The sequence below is a fragment of the Dendrobates tinctorius genome, unplaced genomic scaffold (genome assembly GCF_039654945.1).
Source record: "Dendrobates tinctorius isolate UK_male_01 unplaced genomic scaffold, ASM3965494v1 ptg000047l, whole genome shotgun sequence".
Classification (NCBI taxonomy): domain Eukaryota; kingdom Metazoa; phylum Chordata; class Amphibia; order Anura; family Dendrobatidae; genus Dendrobates; species Dendrobates tinctorius.
The window spans coordinates 10,318,432-10,340,951 of NW_027361715.1; the positions used below are offsets into that span (position 1 = coordinate 10,318,432).

General features: G+C 52.9%; 3 protein-coding genes across 4 annotated transcripts in view; all 3 read left to right on the forward strand.

The window, feature by feature from the left end:
• CHD9 (chromodomain helicase DNA binding protein 9) overlaps positions 1-22,520 on the forward strand; it is a 233,239-nt gene that overhangs the window by 24,324 nt on the left and 186,395 nt on the right. For both annotated transcript variants that reach the window (XM_073576191.1, XM_073576192.1), the window contains exon 2: positions 1,049-2,585. In XM_073576191.1, coding sequence (XP_073432292.1) covers positions 1,170-2,585 — 1,416 coding nt within the window. In that variant the 5' untranslated portion in view covers positions 1,049-1,169. The remainder of the gene's footprint in view (positions 1-1,048; positions 2,586-22,520) is intronic.
• On the forward strand, positions 3,182-5,520 carry LOC141089725 (uncharacterized). Its single transcript, XM_073576230.1, has 2 exons — positions 3,182-3,188; positions 4,031-5,520. The coding sequence occupies exons 1-2, from the start codon at positions 3,182-3,184 to the stop codon at positions 5,512-5,514; spliced, it is 1,491 nt and encodes a 496-aa protein (XP_073432331.1). The 3' UTR covers positions 5,515-5,520.
• Positions 5,518-7,850, forward strand: LOC141089726 (uncharacterized; the record flags this gene model as incomplete). The annotated part of the gene is made up of 1 exon (XM_073576232.1): positions 5,518-7,850. A coding segment is annotated over one exon (1,230 nt), but the record flags the coding sequence as incomplete, so codon positions are not given.

Here is a 22,520-nt window from a genome sequence, read left to right on the forward strand (position 1 = left end):
GGATGACATCCCAGTGTGTCATCTGTGTGCGCATGTGCGGGATGTTTGGCGGCCCGTGTTGCTGGTAAAAAACGGGCATGTCATCGTGTTTTTCCCACTGACGCACGGTTCGTGGAGACATGCTGACATGTGCACAGAGTCATTCACTTGAAGGTGTCTGCCTGTGTAAGTGTCTCCGCTACGTATGAAAACTGTCACCACACGTACCGGACATGGCCGTGTGAAAGAGGCCTTACTATAAGGTTCACATCTGCAGTTGATCAGAACTACCAGCTAATACCCTGTAGGGCTCGACGGACCTTATCCTCTTTATAGGGGTCTGTTGGTCTCCATCATGGTGTTTGGCATGTTATTAATATCATCAGTTATGGAGCCTCCAACGCAGATGCGGACTTGGCGAACTGTGCTCAACCACTCATCGTTTCTTTTCTACGTATGTCTCCGTAGTGCCCAGTCATGCCATTTTTTATCTTTCTTGAACACTTGTCATGTTCTCCTGCAGCTGATCTGCAAACATAGACAGATAACTCCTACATGAAAGGGTTCCAACCATTCCATAAATGATGTGGAGCAGGATATAGATGTACACATATAATTGTGCGTGAACTGACAACTTGCAGAAACATTATTACAGCACTTAGAGCTATTTTTTATTCCTCTATGGGAAGGAATGGAGTTTCCAATTTATCAATCACTTAGGAACTACCATAACCCCTTACTGCCAGCTGATGGAATAGTACATCAGCTGGCAGTATCCCCCGCTTTAAGGTGGGCTCCGGCAGTGATCCCACCTCAAAGCCGGGACATGTATTGCCAATTTTCCTTTAAAAAACAATTTGTGTAGGCAATAACCTGATTTAAACAAATAGATGGTTTTTTCATGATATCTTCCTGTAAAGTTGACCGCTAAGGCCCTTTTCCTCAGGGCAATGATGGGCTGCGCAGGCATGCAGACAAGCACTTACTCTCCATCAGGCCAGCATTCACACTACAGCTCTGACTCTACATCAGGACTATATAGTAATTGTGTGTCTCCTTTCTTCTCCAGGTTAATTGCCTAATAATGTAATCATGCTGAATATCCCCTTCGGAGGATTCGCTCCGCCATGGCTTGGCTCCTGACGTAAGCAGCCCTTAATGAAGCTCTCCTAACCGTTAAGGCTATCAATATGACTGATCCCATGATGGATTTTTTCGATGACACCCACCTCTTCGATGAAACGTTGGGTCTGTCTGACGATGCTTTTGCCCACCATGATCCTGTGTCCCTGGTGGATGAGTTGAACCTGGGAGCAGAGTTTGAACCCCTCCACGTGGACTCCTTAAACCATGTGCAGGACACTCCGACGCACCAAAAACTCAATGAGTTTGATACGCTTAATCAGTTCGATTCCATCAAGTTGCACCAAGTAAGTCGGTCATACAACAGTCCGGTGGACAGTGTCCTGTCTCCACGGTCACAGTTCAGCTGCTCTCCAATACATCCTCCGAGCCAAGGCAATGGCATGTTTGCCGACGACGGAAGCCCCATGTGGGGTCACCAAACTGCCACAACGATTCCAAATCAGAATGGCTCCCCATTCAGCCAACATCACGGACACTCTCAGACTATGCAGCAAAGTAAAGGATTCATAACCCACCATGATTTTGCCTTGTTTCAGGCCAGCGAGCAACAGCAGGTCCCAATACAACAGCAGCACAATAGGAACAGTTTGAACACAGGTCAGGAAACTTTGAATCAACCAAAAACGTTCATGGATGTTAATGTGTCCTTACCCCATAGGACTTCCAATGCCCAGCAGATCCCTCTGGTCAATAACTCCGCTCCACAAGATTCTTTGCCTTTACAACAGTTTTCTCAATCGACATCCACGTCGTTGCGTTTCTGTGGCAATCCAGTGGCGACGCAGCATGACGGCGCGTTTGACAGCCACTCTCCGGCGCCTTGTTCTGTGAATTCTGCACCAACCTTCTCTTCTCATTACCCCTTCTCCAACAATCACCTCAACCACGCTACACATTCACTGTCTGATTTCACCGAAAGTCCAGGGTTTTCAGATTTAGGAGGCAAACAGGCGCCCAGTCCGCATGTTCTGAACCCGAGCGAGCAGCTCCACAGTAATGATTTCCAGATGGTGCATTCGTCACATCCTCAGGGTAACTACAATGGGACAAAAATGTCCCCCATGACCATTAACTTCCCAACCCAAGACGGTCCCAACGTCCGGCTGAGCCACTTTAACGACCATTTGGAGAGCAATGGCTTTTCACCTCTGGAAGACAACCTGCTGCAGCAAGTGGATTCTCAATCGGAGCCGTTTACGGGGCTCGATCCTGTGGATTTGTTGCAAGAAGATCTTTTGCCACATTTCGATGATGCAGCGTATTCTCAAGATGGTTCCAGTTCAGAACATGCCGTCCTGAATCACCCTGGCCCAGAGACTCACATTGAGCCACAGCCGATAAATATCCCAAATGATCTGCTCAATTCTCAGCCTCAAGGCCAACAGCTGAATACATGGAATCCACTGATGTCCAATCACCTCCACATCCACGACAGGCCATACGTGCCTTCACGAGGAAAGGTAAATTGCATTTTTTTTAATTAGATTGCATTTAAAAAAGCCACTTATTTGTCAATAAATAAATACTTGCAATACCGTCCAAAATTGTCCTTTTCGTGGACCCCATAAAGAACCGGAGCCACTGCTTTCAGCTAAAGGAACTGCAATTTCAAAAAGTTTGGAATCGTTAATTTGCTGTCTGAATTGCTGCCCAAAATGTGTAAAGGTTTACCGTGACTTGTTTTTTTATTAATTTAACACCCTGCTCAGGAGTCCAGTGGGCGGTCCTTTTCAGTAATTGACAGCTGAGTAGGACTAAAGTGATGCTGCATTTTTCTCCCCAAAATGATATATCAATCGGCTCAGCTCCTCCAGCTCTATATATAACATGCCTGCAGATCAGATACCATGTTCTTTCAAAAAGGACATTTCACCAGTTTGAGAAGGTTAAACTGGCCATGGCATGCGATAGTGACTGCAGAGCTGAACAAAACATAGTTTTTATTTTTAATTTCTCATCTCCATTACTAAGTATTAACTTGTAAAGATTAGACGCTAATTTCCCCTTTAAGCAAGTAGTTGTTAGCAGAGTTTCATTAAGAAGAGAAGATGACCCCATGGAAGGTCTGACCCGGCTTTTATGTAATGAGACACAGCTCTGCTCTCCTCACTGATTCCACTGCTGACACCTCCAGTTATTATCTTTGCATCAGCAGCTCTCACCCCACAGCACTGTCAGTAGACCAGAGGTGACAATGCTGTAGGATGAACGCTGCAGATGCCATCTTTGCATTCCCATGTGGTTCCAGAGGAGAACATCCTTTTTACTACATACAGCAATACTAAAAATAGATACTGTATATATTATTTGGTATCACCATGTCCGTAAAAGTTTGATCCATGAAAATATCAAATTAACCCATACGATAAACGCTGTAAAGAAAAAAAACATTCCCCTTGAACTGGAGTTTTTCCATTATCTTGCATCCTAAAAAAATGCAATAAAAAAGGTCAAAATGATCAACGTATCCCAAAAATGGTACTTATAAAAACTACATCTCAATTGGAAAATATATCGACTAACACAGCCATCACCTGCCAGCAAAGATTTTTTTATTTTTCTACCAATGTAGATATATGAGGGTTTGTTTTTTGGCGGAGTAAGTTGTGCTTTGTCAGGAAACCATTTGTTTCACCTTTCAATACACCAGAAAACAGAGAAAAAAATCAAAGTGCAACGAAATGATGGAAAAAACAAAACCCAATGTTGCTGGTGTTTTTTGGGCTTCATTGTCATGGCTTTCATTACGCAGCAAAAATGACCTGGCAATAATGTTCTTCCAGTAACTACTATGCCAATACCAGACCTGTATCATTCTATTTCTTTAGTGGTTAAAAATAATGTCCCTGGCTGACCTGCTTGACAGCTCAGATTTTGGGTTTTCCTACCCGCCTGTGACGTGGAGGTGTGCTATCCTCCTGTGTGCTGTCCTCCTGTGCTGTCCTACTGTGTGCTGCCCTCCTGTGCTGTCCTCCTGTGTGCTGTCCTCTGTCCTCCTGTGCTGTCCTCCTGTGTGCTGTCCTCCTGTGCTGTCCTTTTGTGTGCTGTCCTCTGTCCTCCTGTGTGCTGCCCTCCTGTGCTGTCCTTCCTTGTGTGCTGTCCTCCTGTGCTGTCCTCCTGTGTGCTGTCCTCTGTCCTCCTGTGCTGTCCTTCCTTGTGTGCTGTCCTCTGTCCTCCTGTGCTGTCCTTCTGTGTGCTGCCCTCCTGTGCTGTCCTTCCTTGTGTGCTGTCCTCCTGTGCTGTCCTCCTGTTTGCTGTCCTCTGTCCTCCTGTGCTGTCCTTCCTTGTGTGCTGTCCTCTGTCCTCCTGTGCTTTCCTTCTGTGTGCTGTCCTCTGTCCTCCTGTGTGCTGCCCTCCTGTGCTGTCCTTCCTTGTGTGCTGTCCTCCTGTGCTGTCCTCCTGTGTGCTGTCCTCTGTCCTCCTGTGCTGTCCTTCCTTGTGTGCTGTCCTCTGTCCTCCTGTGCTGTCCTTCCTTGTGTGCTGTCCTCCTGTGTGCTGTCCTCTGTCCTCCTGTGCTGTCCTTCCTTGTGTGCTGTCCTCCTGTGCTGTCCTCCTGTGTGCTGTCCTCTGTCCTCCTGTGCTGTCCTTCCTTGTGTGCTGTCCTCCTGTGCTGTCCTCCTGTGTGCTGCCCTCCTGTGTGCTGCCCTCCTGTGCTGTCCTTCTTTGTGCTGTCCTCTGTCCTCCTGTGTGCTTTCCTCCTGCGCTGTCCTCCTGTGTGCTGTCCTCCTGTGCTGTCCTCCTGTGTCCTCCAGTGTGCTGTCCTCCTGTGCTGTCCTCCTGTGTGCTGTCCTCCTGTGTGTTGTCCTCCTGTGCTGTGTCCTCCTGTGCTGTGTCCTCCTGTGTGCTGTCCTCATGTGCTGTCCTCATGTGCTGTCCTCCTGTGTGCTGTCCTCCTGTGTGTTGTCCTCCTGTGCTGTGTCCTCCTGTGCTGTGTCCTCCTGTGTGCTGTCCTTCTGTGCTGTCCTCCTGTGTGCTGTCCTTCTGTGTGCTGTCCTCTGTCCTCCTGTGTGCTTTCCTCCTGTGCTGTCCTCCTGTGTTCTGTCCTCCTGTGCTGTCCTCCTGTGTGCTGTCCTCCTGTGTGCTGTTTTCTGTGTGCTGTCCTCCTGTGCTGTCCTCCTGTGTGCTGTCCTCCTGTGTGCTGTCCTCCTGTGCTGTGTCCTCCTGTGTGCTGTCCTTCTGTGCTGTCCTCCTGTTTGCTGTCCTTCTGTGCTGTCCTCCTGTGTGCTGGCCTCCTGTGTGCTGTCCTTCTGTGTGCTGTCCCTCTGTGTGCTGTCCTTCTGTGTGCTGTCTCCCTGTGTGCTGTCCTCCTGTGTGCTGTCCTTCTGTGTGCTGTCCTTCTGTGTGCTGTCTCCCTGTTTGCTGTCCTCCTGTGTGCTGTCCTCCTGTTAACTGTCTTCCTGTGCTGTCCTCCTGTGTGCTGTCCTTCTGTGCTGTCCTCCTGTGCTGTCCTCCTGTGCGCTGTCCTCCTGTGCTGTCCTCCTGTGTGCTGTCCTCCTGTTTGCTGTCCTCCTGTGTGCTGTCCTCCTGTTTGCTGTCCTTCTGTGTGCTGTCCTTCTGTGTGCTGTCCTCCTGTGTGCTGTCCTCCTGTGTGCTGTCCTCCTGTTAACTGTCTTCCTGTGCTGTCCTCCTGTGCTGTCCTTCTGTGCTGTCCTGTGTGCTGTCCTCCTGTGCGCTGTCTTCCTGTGCTGTCCTCCTGTGTGCTGTCCTCCTGTTTGCTGTCCTCCTGTGTGCTGTCCTCCTGTTTGCTGTCCTCCTGTGTGCTGTCCTTCTGTGTGCTGTCCTCCTGTGTGCTGTCCTCCTGTTTGCTGTCCTCCTGTGTGCTGTGCTCCTGTGCTGTCCTCCTGTGTGCTGTGCTCCTGTGCTGTCCTCCTGTGTGCTGTGCTCCTGTTTGCTGTCCTCCTGTGTGCTGTCCTCCTGTGTGCTGTCCTCCTGTTTGCTGTCCTCCTGTGTGCTGTCCTCCTGTGCTGTCCTCCTGTGCTGTCCTCCTGTGTACTGTCCTCCTGTGCTGTCCTCCTGTGTGCTGTCCTCCTGTGTGCTGTCCTCCTGTGCTGTCCTCCTGTGCTGTCCTCCTGTGTGCTGTCCTCCTGTGCTGTCCTCCTGTGCAGTTCTCCTCTGCAGTTCTCCTGTGCTGTTTTCCTATACTGTTCTCTTTTGCAGCATTATTTTGTTGTCCTCCTTGTTTTGTCCTCTTTTGATGTCTTCATCTTTTGTTTTCCTGTACTGCCATCCTGTGCTGTCTTTGTGTTGTCTTCCTGTGCTGTCCTCTTTTGCTGTTTTTTTCACTGTTGCCTTGTACTCCCCTCCTGTGCTGTCTTCCTGTACTATCCTCCTCTTCTGTCCTCCAGTGAGTTCATTTGCTCTGTCCTCTTTTGCTGCATTTCTGTACTGTCCTCTTGTACATCCTCCTGTGCTTTGCTACAGCACTTGTGCCCACCCATGTGCCGTCTTTCTGTGCTGTGCCCCAGTTCCATCATCTGTACTTCCGTGTGTTACCCCAGTTGCATTAGGCTGCTGGCACCCCTCGATTATCGCTCTGGAGCTGGGGATAATAAGTGGCAATGCCCTCGTTTTAGCCAGACAGAAAAGCATAGTAGATTAGCCAAAGTAGATTTTGGACTATGAACAGTAGAATAGACCCACTAAAAGCATTTTAATCCGTGAGTGAAGATGGGATGAATTTTTAATAAAGACTGCTCAGATTCAGTTCACAGGATAACTACTGGAATGAATGTGGAATTAATTGATTATATAATAATAATCTTTATTTTTATATAGCGCTAACATATTCCACAGCGCTTTACAGTGTGCACACATTATCATCACTGTCCCCGATGGGGCTCACAATCTACATTCCCTATCAGTATGTCTTTGGAATGTGGGAGAAAACTGGAGTAACCGGAGGAAGCCCATGCAAACACGGGGAGAACATACAAACTCCTTGCAGATGTTGTCCTTGGTGGGAACCCAGGACTCCAGCGCTGCAAGGCTGCAGCACTAACCACTGAGCCACCGTGCTGCCCGTATATAATAATTTATTATTATAACAAAATATAATTCACATTTACCGGTACTTCTTTTATTATTGTTTTTTTTCTGCTGCAATTTTTTTGCTGGTGTGTGTCTGAGCACGATACTTACATACCACAAATATGACAGTGACAGGTCATTGGAGACTGCAGTCGATGTCCAACCCTCACATTATACTACCAGTACCAGACTACTGAGCTGTGCTCACTGCTGGATGGTGTCACCTCTGCATTACTGCTCTGAGCGGTGAGAGCGGGGCTGCGGTGGTGAATTCTTCCAGCTCGGTGTCCTGGCATTAGTAGTACAATATAAGGCTGATGACCTGTGCTCACTGCTGGATGGTGTCACCTCTGCATTACTGCTCTGAGTGGTGAGAGCGGGGCTGCGGTGGTGACTTCTTCCAGCTCGGTGGCCTGGCATTAGTAGTACAATATAAGGCTGATGACCTGTGCTCACTGCTGGATGGTGTCACCTCTGCATTACTGCTCTGAGCGGTGAGAGCGGGGCTGCGGTGGTGACTTCTTCCAGCTCGGTGCCCTGGCATTAGTAGTACAATATAAGGCTGATGACCTGTGCTCACTGCTGGATGGTGTCACCTCTGCATTACTGCTCTGAGCGGTGAGAGCAGGGCTGCGGCGGTGACTTTTTCCAGCTCGGTGGCCTGGCATTAGTAGTACAATATAAGGCTGATGACCTGTGCTCACTGCTGGATGGTGTCACCTCTGCATTACTGCTCTGAGCGGTGAGAGCGGGGCTGCGGTGGTGACTTCTTCCAGCTCGGTGGCCTGGCATTAGTAGTACAATATAAGGCTGATGACCTGTGCTCACTGCTGGATGGTGTCACCTCTGCATTACTGCTCTGAGCGGTGAGAGCGGGGCTGCGGTGGTGACATCTTCCAGCTCGGTGGTCTGGCATTAGTAGTATAATATAAGGCTGATGACCTATGCTCACTGCTGGATGGTGTCACCTCTGCATTACTGCTCTGAGTGGTGAGAGCGGGGCTGCGGCGGTGACTTCTTCCAGCTCGGTGGCCTGGCATTAGTAGTACAATATAAGGCTGATGACCTGTGCTCACTGCTGGATGGTGTCACCTCTGCATTACTGCTCTGAGCGGTGAGAGCGGGGCTGCGGTGGTGACTTCTTCCAGCTCGGTGGCCTGGCATTAGTAGTACAATATAAGGCTGATGACCTGTGCTCACTGCTGGATGGTGTCACCTCTGCATTACTGCACTGAGCGGTGAGAGCGGGGCTGCGGTGGTGACTTCTTCCAGCTCGGTGGCCTGGCATTAGTAGTACAATATAAGGCTGATGACCTGTGCTCACTGCTGGATGGTGTCACCTCTGCATTACTGCCCTGAGCGGTGAGAGCGGGGCTGCGGTGGTGACTTCTTCCAGCTCGGTGGCCTGGCATTAGTAGTACAATATAAGGCTGATGACCAGTGCTCACTGCTGGATGGTGTCACCTCTGCATTACTGCTCTGAGCGGTGAGAGCGGGGCTGCGGTGGTGACTTCTTCCAGCTCGGTGGCCTGGCATTAATAGTACAATATAAGGCTGATGACCTGTGCTCACTGCTGGATGGTGTCTCCTCTGCATTACTGCTCTGAGCGGTGAGAGCGGGGCTGCGGTGGTGACTTCTTCCAGCTCGGTGGCCTGGCATTAGTAGTACAATATAAGGTTGACGACCTGTGCTCACTGCTGGATGGTGTCACCTCTGCATTACTGCTCTGAGTGGTGAGAGCGGGGCTGCGGCGGTGACTTCTTCCAGCTCGGTGGCCTGGCATTAGTAGTACAATATAAGGCTGATGACCTGTGCTCACTGCTGGATGGTGTCACCTCTGCATTACTGCTCTGAGCGGTGAGAGCGGGGCTGCGGTGGTGACATCTTCCAGCTCGGTGGCCTGGCATTAGTAGTATAATATAAGGCTGATGACCTATGCTCACTGCTGGATGGTGTCACCTCTGCATTACTGCTCTGAGTGGTGAGAGCGGGTCTGCGGTGGTGACTTCTTCCAGCTCGGTGGTCTGGCATTAGTAGTACAATATAAGGCTGATGTCCTGTGCTCACTGCTGGATGGTGTCTCCTCTGCATTACTGCTCTGAGCGGTGAGAGCGGGGCTGCGGTGGTGACTTCTTCCAGCTCGGTGGCCTGGCATTAATAGTACAATATAAGGCTGATGACCTGTGCTCACTGCTGGATGGTGTCACCTCTGCATTACTGCTCTGAGCGGTGAGAGCGGGGCTGCGGTGGTGACATCTTCCAGCTCGGTGGCCTGGCATTAGTAGTACAATATAAGGCTGATGACCTATGCTCACTGCTGGATGGTGTCACCTCTGCATTACTGCTCTGAGCGGTGAGAGCGGGGCTGCGGTGGTGACTTCTTCCAGCTCGGTGGTCTGGCATTAGTAGTACAATATAAGGCTGATGTCCTGTGCTCACTGCTGGATGGTGTCTCCTCTGCATTACTGCTCTGAGCGGTGAGAGCGGGGCTGCGGTGGTGACTTCTTCCAGCTCGGTGGCCTGGCATTAATAGTACAATATAAGGCTGATGACCTGTGCTCACTGCTGGATGGTGTCACCTCTGCATTACTGCTCTGAGCGGTGAGAGCCGGGCTGCAGTGGTGACTTCTTCCAGCTCGGTGGCCTGGCATTAATAGTACAATATAAGGCTGATGACCTGTGCTCACTGCTGGATGGTGTCTCCTCTGCATTACTGCTCTGAGCGGTGAGAGCGGGGCTGCAGTGGTGACTTCTTCCAGCTCGGTGGCCTGGCATTAGTAGTACAATATAAGGCTGATGTCCTGTGCTCACTGCTGGATGGTGTCTCCTCTCCATTACTGCTCTGAGCGGTGAGAGCGGGGCTGCAGTGGTGACTTCTTCCAGCTCGGTGGTCTGGAATTAGTAGTACAATATAAGGCTGATGACCTGTGCTCACTGCTGGATGGTGTCACCTCTGCATTACTGCTCTGAGCGGTGAGAGCGGGGCTGCGGTGGTGACTTCTTCCAGCTCGGTGGCCTGGCATTAGTAGTACAATATAAGGCTGATGACCTGTGCTCACTGCTGGATGGTGTCACCTCTGCATTACTGCACTGAGCGGTGAGAGCGGGGCTGCGGTGGTGACTTCTTCCAGCTCGGTGGTCTGGAATTAGTAGTACAATATAAGGCTGATGACCTGTGCTCACTGCTGGATGGTGTCACCTCTGCATTACTGCTCTGAGCGGTAAGAGCGGGGCTGCGGCGGTGACTTCTTCCAGCTCGGTGGTCTGGAATTAGTAGTACAATATAAGGCTGATGACCTGTGCTCACTGCTGGATGGTGTCTCCTCTGCATTACTGCTCTGAGCGGTGAGAGCGGGGCTGCGGTGGTGACTTCTTCCAGCTCGGTGGCCTGGCATTAATAGTACAATATAAGGCTGATGACCTGTGCTCACTGCTGGATGGTGTCACCTCTGCATTACTGCTCTGAGCGGTGAGAGCCGGGCTGCGGTGGTGACTTCTTCCAGCTCGGTGGCCTGGCATTAATAGTACAATATAAGGCTGATGACCTGTGCTCACTGCTGGATGGTGTCTCCTCTGCATTACTGCTCTGAGCGGTGAGAGCGGGGCTGCAGTGGTGACTTCTTCCAGCTCGGTGGCCTGGCATTAGTAGTACAATATAAGGCTGATGTCCTGTGCTCACTGCTGGATGGTGTCTCCTCTCCATTACTGCTCTGAGCGGTGAGAGCGGGGCTGCAGTGGTGACTTCTTCCAGCTCGGTGGTCTGGAATTAGTAGTACAATATAAGGCTGATGACCTGTGCTCACTGCTGGATGGTGTCACCTCTGCATTACTGCTCTGAGCGGTGAGAGCGGGGCTGCGGTGGTGACTTCTTCCAGCTCGGTGGTCTGGAATTAGTAGTACAATATAAGGCTGATGACCTGTGCTCACTGCTGGATGGTGTCACCTCTGCATTACTGCTCTGAGCGGTAAGAGCGGGGCTGCGGCGGTGACTTCTTCCAGCTCGGTGGTCTGGAATTAGTAGTACAATATAAGGCTGATGTCCTGTGCTCACTGCTGGATGGTGTCTCCTCTCCATTACTGCTCTGAGCGGTAAGAGCGGGGCTGCGGCGGTGACTTCTTCCAGCTCGGTGGTCTGGAATTAGTAGTACAATATAAGGCTGATGACCTGTGCTCACTGCTGGATGGTGTCACCTCTGCATTACTGCTCTGAGCGGTAAGAGCGGGGCTGCGGCGGTGACTTCTTCCAGCTCGGTGGTCTGGAATTAGTAGTACAATATAAGGCTGATGTCCTGTGCTCACTGCTGGATGGTGTCTCCTCTCCATTACTGCTCTGAGCGGTAAGAGCGGGGCTGCGGTGGTGACTTCTTCCAGCTCGGTGGTCTGGAATTAGTAGTACAATATAAGGCTGATGACCTGTGCTCACTGCTGGATGGTGTCACCTCTGCATTACTGCTCTGAGCGGTAAGAGCGGGGCTGCGGCGGTGACTTCTTCCAGCTCGGTGGTCTGGCATTAGTAGTATAATATAAGGCTGATGACCTGTGCTCACTGCTGGATGGTGTCTCCTCTGCATTACTGCTCTGAGCGGTAAGAGCGGGGCTGCGGCGGTGACTTCTTCCAGCTCGGTGGCCTGGCATTAGTAGTACAATATAAGGCTGATGTCCTGTGCTCACTGCTGGATGGTGTCTCCTCTCCATTACTGCTCTGAGCGGTGAGAGCGGGGCTGCAGTGGTGACATCTTCCAGCTCGGTGGCCTGGCATTAGTAGTACAATATAAGGCTGACGACCTGTGCTCACTGCTGGATGGTGTCTCCTCTCCATTACTGCTCTGAGCGGTGAGAGCGGGGCTGCAGTGGTGACATCTTCCAGCTCGGTGGCCTGGCATTAGTAGTACAATATAAGGCTGATGACCTGTGCTCACTGCTGGATGGTGTCTCCTCTGCATTACTGCTCGGAGCGGTGAGAGCGGGGCTGTGGCAGTGACTTCTTCCAGCTCGGTAGCCTGGCATTAGTAGTACAATATAAGGCTGATGACCTGTGCTCACTGCTGGATGGTGTCTCCTCTGCATTACTGCTCTGAGCGGTGAGAGCGGGGCTGCGGTGGTGACATCTTCCAGCTCGGTGGCCTGGCATTAGTAGTACAATATAAGGCTGATGACCTGTGCTCACTGCTGGATGGTGTCACCTCTGCATTACTGCTCGGAGCGGTGAGAGCGGGGCTGCGGTGGTGACTTCTTCCAGCTCGGTGGCCTGGCATTAGTAGTACAATATAAGGCTGATGACCTGTGCTCACTGCTGGATGGTGTCTCCTCTGCATTACTGCTGTGAGCGGTGAGAGCCGGGCTGCGGTGGTGACTTCTTCCAGCTCGGTGGCCTGGCATTAGTAGTACAATATAAGGCTGATGACCTGTGCTCACTGCTGGATGGTGTCACCTCTGCATTACTGCTCTGAGCGGTGAGAGCGGGGCTGCGGTGGTGACTTCTTCCAGCTCGGTGGCCTGGCATTAGTAGTACAATATAAGGCTGATGACCTGTGCTCACTGCTGGATGGTGTCTCCTCTGCATTACTGCTCTGAGCGGTGAGAGCGGGGCTGCGGCGGTGACTTCTTCCAGCTCGGTGGCCTGTCATTAGTAGTATAATATAAGGCTGACGACCTGTGCTCACTGCTGGATGGTGTCTCCTCTGCATTACTGCTCTGAGCGGTGAGAGCGGGGCTGCGGTGGTGACTTCTTCCAGCTCGGTGGCCTGGCATTAGTAGTATAATATAAGGCTGACGACCTGTGCTCACTGCTGGATGGTGTCTCCTCTGCATTACTGCTCTGAGCGGTGAGAGCCGGGCTGCGGTGGTGACTTCTTCCAGCTCGGTGGCCTGGCATTAGTAGTACAATATAAGGCTGATGACCTGTGCTCACTGCTGGATGGTGTCTCCTCTGCATTACTGCTCTGAGCGGTGAGAGCGGGGCTGCGGTGGTGACTTCTTCCAGCTCGGTAGCCTGGCATTAGTAGTACAATATAAGGCTGATGACCTGTGCTCACTGCTGGATGGTGTCTCCTCTGCATTACTGCTCTGAGCGGTGAGAGCGGGGCTGCGGTGGTGACTTCTTCCAGCTCGGTAGCCTGGCATTAGTAGTACAATATAAGGCTGATGTCCTGTGCTCACTGCTGGATGGTGTCACCTCTGCATTACTGCTCTGAGCGGTGAGAGCGGGGCTGCGGCGGTGACTTCTTCCAGCTCGGTAGCCTGGCATTAGTAGTACAATATAAGGCTGATGACCTGTGCTCACTGCTGGATGGTGTCACCTCTGCATTACTGCTCTGAGCGGTGAGAGCGGGGCTGCGGTGGTGACTTCTTCCAGCTCGGTGGTCTGGCATTAGTAGTACAATATAAGGCTGATGACCTGTGCTCACTGCTGGATGGTGTCACCTCTGCATTACTGCTCTGAGCGGTGAGAGCGGGGCTGCGGTGGTGACTTCTTCTAGCTCGGTGGCCTGGCATTAGTAGTACAATATAAGGCTGATGACCTGTGCTCACTGCTGGATGGTGTCACCTCTGCATTACTGCTCTGAGCGGTGAGAGCGGGGCTGCGGTGGTGACTTCTTCCAGCTCGGTGGTCTGGCATTAGTAGTACAATATAAGGCTGATGACCTGTGCTCACTGCTGGATGGTGTCACCTCTGCATTACTGCTCTGAGCGGTGAGAGCGGGGCTGCGGTGGTGACTTCTTCTAGCTCGGTGGCCTGGCATTAGTAGTACAATATAAGGCTGATGACCTGTGCTCACTGCTGGATGGTGTCTCCTCTGCATTACTGCTCTGAGCGGTGAGAGCGGGGCTGCGGCGGTGACTTCTTCCAGCTCGGTGGCCTGGCATTAGTAGTACAATATAAGGCTGACGACCTGTGCTCACTGCTGGATGGTGTCACCTCTGCATTACTGCACTGAGCGGTGAGAGCGGGGCTGCGGTGGTGACTTCTTCCAGCTCGGTGGCCTGGCATTAGTAGTATAATATAAGGCTGACGACCTGTGCTCACTGCTGGATGGTGTCTCCTCTGCATTACTGCTCTGAGCGGTGAGAGCGGGGCTGCGGTGGTGACTTCTTCCAGCTCGGTGGCCTGGCATTAGTAGTATAATATAAGGCTGACGACCTGTGCTCACTGCTGGATGGTGTCTCCTCTGCATTACTGCTCTGAGCGGTGAGAGCCGGGCTGCGGTGGTGACTTCTTCCAGCTCGGTGGCCTGGCATTAGTAGTACAATATAAGGCTGATGACCTGTGCTCACTGCTGGATGGTGTCACCTCTGCATTACTGCTCTGAGCGGTGAGAGCGGGGCTGCGGTGGTGACTTCTTCCAGCTCGGTGGCCTGGCATTAGTAGTACAATATAAGGCTGATGACCTGTGCTCACTGCTGGATGGTGTCACCTCTGCATTACTGCTCTGAGTGGTGAGAGCGGGGCTGCGGCGGTGACTTCTTCCAGCTCGGTGGCCTGGCATTAGTAGTACAATATAAGGCTGATGACCTGTGCTCACTGCTGGATGGTGTCACCTCTGCATTACTGCTCTGAGCGGTGAGAGCGGGGCTGCGGCGGTGACTTCTTCCAGCTCGGTGGCCTGGCATTAGTAGTACAATATAAGGCTGATGACCTGTGCTCACTGCTGGATGGTGTCACCTCTGCATTACTGCTCTGAGCGGTGAGAGCGGGGCTGCGGTGGTGACTTCTTCCAGCTCGGTGGCCTGGCATTAGTAGTACAATATAAGGCTGATGACCTGTGCTCACTGCTGGATGGTGTCACCTCTGCATTACTGCTCTGAGCGGTGAGAGCGGGGCTGCGGCGGTGACTTCTTCCAGCTCGGTGGCCTGGCATTAGTAGTACAATATAAGGCTGACGACCTGTGCTCACTGCTGGATGGTGTCACCTCTGCATTACTGCACTGAGCGGTGAGAGCGGGGCTGCGGTGGTGACTTCTTCCAGCTCGGTGGCCTGGCATTAGTAGTATAATATAAGGCTGACGACCTGTGCTCACTGCTGGATGGTGTCTCCTCTGCATTACTGCTCTGAGCGGTGAGAGCGGGGCTGCGGTGGTGACTTCTTCCAGCTCGGTGGCCTGGCATTAGTAGTATAATATAAGGCTGACGACCTGTGCTCACTGCTGGATGGTGTCTCCTCTGCATTACTGCTCTGAGCGGTGAGAGCCGGGCTGCGGTGGTGACTTCTTCCAGCTCGGTGGCCTGGCATTAGTAGTACAATATAAGGCTGATGACCTGTGCTCACTGCTGGATGGTGTCACCTCTGCATTACTGCTCTGAGCGGTGAGAGCGGGGCTGCGGTGGTGACTTCTTCCAGCTCGGTGGCCTGGCATTAGTAGTACAATATAAGGCTGATGACCTGTGCTCACTGCTGGATGGTGTCACCTCTGCATTACTGCTCTGAGTGGTGAGAGCGGGGCTGCGGCGGTGACTTCTTCCAGCTCGGTGGCCTGGCATTAGTAGTACAATATAAGGCTGATGACCTGTGCTCACTGCTGGATGGTGTCACCTCTGCATTACTGCTCTGAGCGGTGAGAGCGGGGCTGCGGTGGTGACTTCTTCCAGCTCGGTGGCCTGGCATTAGTAGTACAATATAAGGCTGATGACCTGTGCTCACTGCTGGATGGTGTCACCTCTGCATTACTGCTCTGAGCGGTGAGAGCGGGGCTGCGGTGGTGACTTCTTCCAGCTCGGTGGCCTGGCATTAGTAGTACAATATAAGGCTGATGACCTGTGCTCACTGCTGGATGGTGTCACCTCTGCATTACTGCTCTGAGCGGTGAGAGCGGGGCTGCGGCGGTGACTTCTTCCAGCTCGGTGGCCTGGCATTAGTAGTACAATATAAGGCTGATGACCTGTGCTCACTGCTGGATGGTGTCTCCTCTGCATTACTGCTCTGAGCGGTGAGAGCGGGGCTGCGGTGTTGACTTCTTCCAGCTCGGTGGCCTGGCATTAGTAGTACAATATAAGGCTGATGACCTGTGCTCACTGCTGGATGGTGTCACCTCTGCATTACTGCTCTGAGCGGTGAGAGCGGGGCTGCGGTGGTGACTTCTTCCAGCTCGGTGGCCTGGCATTAGTAGTACAATATAAGGCTGATGACCTGTGCTCACTGCTGGATGGTGTCACCTCTGCATTACTGCTCTGAGCGGTGAGAGCGGGGCTGCGGTGGTGACTTCTTCCAGCTCGGTGGCCTGGCATTAGTAGTACAATATAAGGCTGATGACCTGTGCTCACTGCTGGATGGTGTCTCCTCTGCATTACTGCTCTGAGCGGTGAGAGCCGGGCTGCGGTGGTGACTTCTTCCAGCTCGGTGGCCTGGCATTAGTAGTACAATATAAGGCTGATGACCTGTGCTCACTGCTGGATGGTGTCTCCTCTGCATTACTGCTCTGAGCGGTGAGAGCGGGGCTGCGGCGGTGACTTCTTCCAGCTCGGTGGCCTGGCATTAGTAGTACAATATAAGGCTGATGACCTGTGCTCACTGCTGGATGGTGTCACCTCTGCATTACTGCTCTGAGCGGTGAGAGCGGGGCTGCGGTGGTGACTTCTTCCAGCTCGGTGGCCTGGCATTAGTAGTACAATATAAGGCTGATGACCTGTGCTCACTGCTGGATGGTGTCATCTCTGCATTACTGCTCTGAGCGGTGAGAGCGGGGCTGCGGTGGTGACTTCTTCCAGCTCGGTGGCCTGGCATTAGTAGTACAATATAAGGCTGATGACCTGTGCTCACTGCTGGATGGTGTCACCTCTGCATTACTGCTCTGAGCGGTGAGAGCGGGGCTGCGGTGGTGACTTCTTCCAGCTCGGTAGTCTGGCATTAGTAGTATAATATAAGGCTGATGACCTGTGCTCACTGCTGGATGGTGTCTCCTCTGCATTACTGCTCTGAGCGGTGAGAGCGGGGCTGCGGTGGTGACTTCTTCCAGCTCGGTGGCCTGGCATTAGTAGTACAATATAAGGCTGATGACCTGTGCTCACTGCTGGATGGTGTCTCCTCTGCATTACTGCTCTGAGCGGTGAGAGCGGGGCTGCGGTGGTGACTTCTTCCAGCTCGGTGGCCTGGCATTAGTAGTACAATATAAGGCTGATGACCTGTGCTCACTGCTGGATGGTGTCTCCTCTCCATTACTGCTCTGAGCGGTGAGAGCGGGGCTGCGGTGGTGACATCTTCCAGCTCGGTGGCCTGGCATTAGTAGTATAATATAAGGCTGATGACCTGTGCTCACTGCTGGATGGTGTCACCTCTGCATTACTGCTCTGAGCGGTGAGAGCGGGGCTGCAGTGGTGACTTCTTCCAGCTCGGTGGCCTGGCATTAGTAGTACAATATAAGGCTGATGACCTGTGCTCACTGCTGGATGGTGTCTCCTCTGCATTACTGCTCTGAGCGGTGAGAGCGGGGCTGCGGTGGTGACTTCTTCCAGCTCGGTGGCCTGGCATTAGTAGTACAATATAAGGCTGATGACCTGTGCTCACTGCTGGATGGTGTCACCTCTGCATTACTGCTCTGAGCGGTGAGAGCGGGGCTGCGGCGGTGACTTCTTCCAGCTCGGTGGCCTGGCATTAGTAGTACAATATAAGGCTGATGACCTGTGCTCACTGCTGGATGGTGTCTCCTCTGCATTACTGCTCTGAGCGGTGAGAGCGGGGCTGCGGTGGTGACTTCTTCCAGCTCGGTGGCCTGGCATTAGTAGTACAATATAAGGCTGATGACCTGTGCTCACTGCTGGATGGTGTCACCTCTGCATTACTGCTCTGAGCGGTGAGAGCGGGGCTGCGGTGGTGACTTCTTCCAGCTCGGTGGCCTGGCATTAGTAGTACAATATAAGGCTGATGACCTGTGCTCACTGCTGGATGGTGTCTCCTCTGCATTACTGCTCTGAGCAGTGAGAGCGGGGCTGCGGCGGTGACTTCTTCCAGCTCGGTGGCCTGGCATTAGTAGTACAATATAAGGCTGATGACCTGTGCTCACTGCTGGATGGTGTCACCTCTGCATTACTGCTCTGAGCGGTGAGAGCGGGGCTGCGGTGGTGACATCTTCCAGCTCGGTGGCCTGGCATTAGTAGTACAATATAAGGCTGATGACCTGTGCTCACTGCTGGATGGTGTCACCTCTGCATTACTGCTCTGAGTGGTGAGAGCGGGGCTGCGGTGGTGACTTCTTCCAGCTCGGTGGCCTGGCATTAGTAGTACAATATAAGGCTGATGACCTGTGCTCACTGCTGGATGGTGTCTCCTCTGCATTACTGCTCTGAGCGGTGAGAGCGGGGCTGCGGTGGTGACTTCTTCCAGCTCGGTGGCCTGGCATTAGTAGTACAATATAAGGCTGATTACCTGTGCTCACTGCTGGATGGTGTCACCTCTGCATTACTGCTCTGAGCGGTGAGAGCGGGGCTGCGGTGGTGACTTCTTCCAGCTCGGTGGCCTGGCATTAGTAGTACAATATAAGGCTGATGACCTGTGCTCACTGCTGGATGGTGTCTCCTCTGCATTACTGCTCTGAGCGGTGAGAGCGGGGCTGCGGTGGTGACTTCTTCCAGCTCGGTGGCCTGGCATTAGTAGTACAATATAAGGCTGATGACCTGTGCTGGATGGTGTCTCCTCTGCATTACTGCTCTGAGCGGTGAGAGCGGGGCTGCGGTGGTGACTTCTTCCAGCTCGGTGGCCTGGCATTAGTAGTACAATATAAGGCTGATAACCTGTGCTCACTGCTGGATGGTGTCTCCTCTGCATTACTGCTCTGAGCGGTGAGAGCGGGGCTGCGGTGGTGACTTCTTCCAGCTCGGTGGCCTGGCATTAGTAGTACAATATAAGGCTGATGACCTGTGCTCACTGCTGGATGGTGTCACCTCTGCATTACTGCTCTGAGCGGTGAGAGCGGGGCTGCGGCGGTGACTTCTTCCAGCTCGGTAGCCTGGCATTAGTAGTACAATATAAGGCTGACGACCTGTGCTCACTGCTGGATGGTGTCACCTCTGCATTACTGCTCTGAGTGGTGAGAGCGGGGCTGCGGCGGTGACTTCTTCCAGCTCGGTGGCCTGGCATTAGTAGTACAATATAAGGCTGATGACCTGTGCTCACTGCTGGATGGTGTCACCTCTGCATTACTGCTCTGAGTGGTGAGAGCCGGGCTGCGGTGGTGACTTCTTCCAGCTCGGTAGCCTGGCATTAGTAGTATAATATAAGGCTGATGACCTGTGCTCACTGCTGGATGGTGTCACCTCTGCATTACTGCTCTGAGCGGTGAGAGCGGGGCTGCGGTGGTGACTTCTTCCAGCTCGGTGTCCTGGCATTAGTAGTACAATATAAGGCTGATGACCTGTGCTCACTGCTGGATGGTGTCACCTCTGCATTACTGCTCTGAGCGGTGAGAGCGGGGCTGCGGTGGTGACTTCTTCCAGCTCGGTGGCCTGGCATTAGTAGTACAATATAAGGCTGATGACCTGTGCTCACTGCTGGATGGTGTCACCTCTGCATTACTGCTCTGAGCGGTGAGAGCGGGGCTGCGGTGGTGACTTCTTCCAGCTCGGTGGCCTGGCATTAGTAGTACAATATAAGGCTGATGTCCTGTGCTCACTGCTGGATGGTGTCTCCTCTGCATTACTGCTCTGAGCGGTGAGAGCGGGGCTGCGGTGGTGACTTCTTCCAGCTCGGTAGTCTGGCATTAGTAGTATAATATAAGGCTGATGACCTGTGCTCACTGCTGGATGGTGTCTCCTCTGCATTACTGCTCTGAGCGGTGAGAGCGGGGCTGCGGTGGTGACTTCTTCCAGCTCGGTGGCCTGGCATTAGTAGTACAATATAAGGCTGATGACCTGTGCTCACTGCTGGATGGTGTCTCCTCTGCATTACTGCTCTGAGCGGTGAGAGCGGGGCTGCGGTGGTGACTTCTTCCAGCTCGGTGGCCTGGCATTAGTAGTACAATATAAGGCTGATGACCTGTGCTCACTGCTGGATGGTGTCTCCTCTGCATTACTGCTCTGAGCGGTGAGAGCGGGGCTGCGGTGGTGACTTCTTCCAGCTCGGTGGCCTGGCATTAGTAGTACAATATAAGGCTGATGACCTATGCTCACTGCTGGATGGTGTCTCCTCTCCATTACTGCTCTGAGCGGTGAGAGCGGGGCTGCAGTGGTGACTTCTTCCAGCTCGGTGGCCTGGCATTAGTAGTACAATATAAGGCTGATGACCTGTGCTCACTGCTGGATGGTGTCACCTCTGCATTACTGCTCTGTGCGGTGAGAGCGGGGCTGCGGTGGTGACTTCTTCCAGCTCGGTGGCCTGGCATTAGTAGTACAATATAAGGCTGATGACCTGTGCTCACTGCTGGATGGTGTCACCTCTGCATTACTGCTCTGAGCGGTGAGAGCGGGGCTGCGGTGGTGACTTCTTCCAGCTCGGTGGCCTGGCATTAGTAGTACAATATAAGGCTGATGACCTGTGCTCACTGCTGGATGGTGTCACCTCTGCATTACTGCTCTGAGCGGTGAGAGCGGGGCTGCGGCGGTGACTTCTTCCAGCTCGGTGGCCTGGCATTAGTAGTACAATATAAGGCTGATGACCTGTGCTCACTGCTGGATGGTGTCTCCTCTGCATTACTGCTCTGAGCGGTGAGAGCGGGGCTGCGGTGGTGACTTCTTCCAGCTCGGTGGCCTGGCATTAGTAGTACAATATAAGGCTGATGACCTGTGCTCACTGCTGGATGGTGTCACCTCTGCATTACTGCTCTGAGCGGTGAGAGCGGGGCTGCGGTGGTGACTTCTTCCAGCTCGGTGGCCTGGCATTAGTAGTACAATATAAGGCTGATGACCTGTGCTCACTGCTGGATGGTGTCTCCTCTGCATTACTGCTCTGAGCAGTGAGAGCGGGGCTGCGGCGGTGACTTCTTCCAGCTCGGTGGCCTGGCATTAGTAGTACAATATAAGGCTGATGACCTGTGCTCACTGCTGGATGGTGTCACCTCTGCATTACTGCTCTGAGCGGTGAGAGCGGGGCTGCGGTGGTGACTTCTTCCAGCTCGGTGGCCTGGCATTAGTAGTATAATATAAGGCTGATGACCTGTGCTCACTGCTGGATGGTGTCTCCTCTGCATTACTGCTCTGAGCGGTGAGAGCGGGGCTGCGGTGGTGACTTCTTCCAGCTCGGTGGCCTGGCATTAGTAGTACAATATAAGGCTGATGACCTGTGCTCACTGCTGGATGGTGTCACCTCTGCATTACTGCTCTGAGCGGTGAGAGCGGGGCTGCGGTGGTGACTTCTTCCAGCTCGGTGGCCTGGCATTAGTAGTACAATATAAGGCTGATGACCTGTGCTCACTGCTGGATGGTGTCTCCTCTGCATTACTGCTCTGAGCGGTGAGAGCGGGGCTGCGGTGGTGACTTCTTCCAGCTCGGTGGCCTGGCATTAGTAGTACAATATAAGGCTGATGACCTGTGCTGGATGGTGTCTCCTCTGCATTACTGCTCTGAGCGGTGAGAGCGGGGCTGCGGTGGTGACTTCTTCCAGCTCGGTGGCCTGGCATTAGTAGTACAATATAAGGCTGATGACCTGTGCTCACTGCTGGATGGTGTCTCCTCTGCATTACTGCTCTGAGCGGTGAGAGCGGGGCTGCGGTGGTGACTTCTTCCAGCTCGGTGGCCTGGCATTAGTAGTACAATATAAGGCTGATGACCTGTGCTCACTGCTGGATGGTGTCACCTCTGCATTACTGCTCTGAGCGGTGAGAGCGGGGCTGCGGTGGTGACTTCTTCCAGCTCGGTGGCCTGGCATTAGTAGTACAATATAAGGCTGATGACCTGTGCTCACTGCTGGATGGTGTCACCTCTGCATTACTGCTCTGAGCGGTGAGAGCCGGGCTGCGGTGGTGACTTCTTCCAGCTCGGTGGCCTGGCATTAGTAGTACAATATAAGGCTGATGACCTGTGCTCACTGCTGGATGGTGTCACCTCTGCATTACTGCTCTGAGCGGTGAGAGCGGGGCTGCGGTGGTGACTTCTTCCAGCTCGGTAGCCTGGCATTAGTAGTACAATATAAGGCTGATGACCTGTGCTCACTGCTGGATGGTGTCACCTCTGCATTACTGCTCTGAGCGGTGAGAGCCGGGCTGCGGTGGTGACTTCTTCCAGCTCGGTGGCCTGGCATTAGTAGTACAATATAAGGCTGATGACCTGTGCTCACTGCTGGATGGTGTCACCTCTGCATTACTGCTCTGAGCGGTGAGAGCCGGGCTGCGGTGGTGACTTCTTCCAGCTCGGTAGCCTGGCATTAGTAGTACAATATAAGGCTGATGACCTGTGCTCACTGCTGGATGGTGTCACCTCTGCATTACTGCTCTGAGCGGTGAGAGC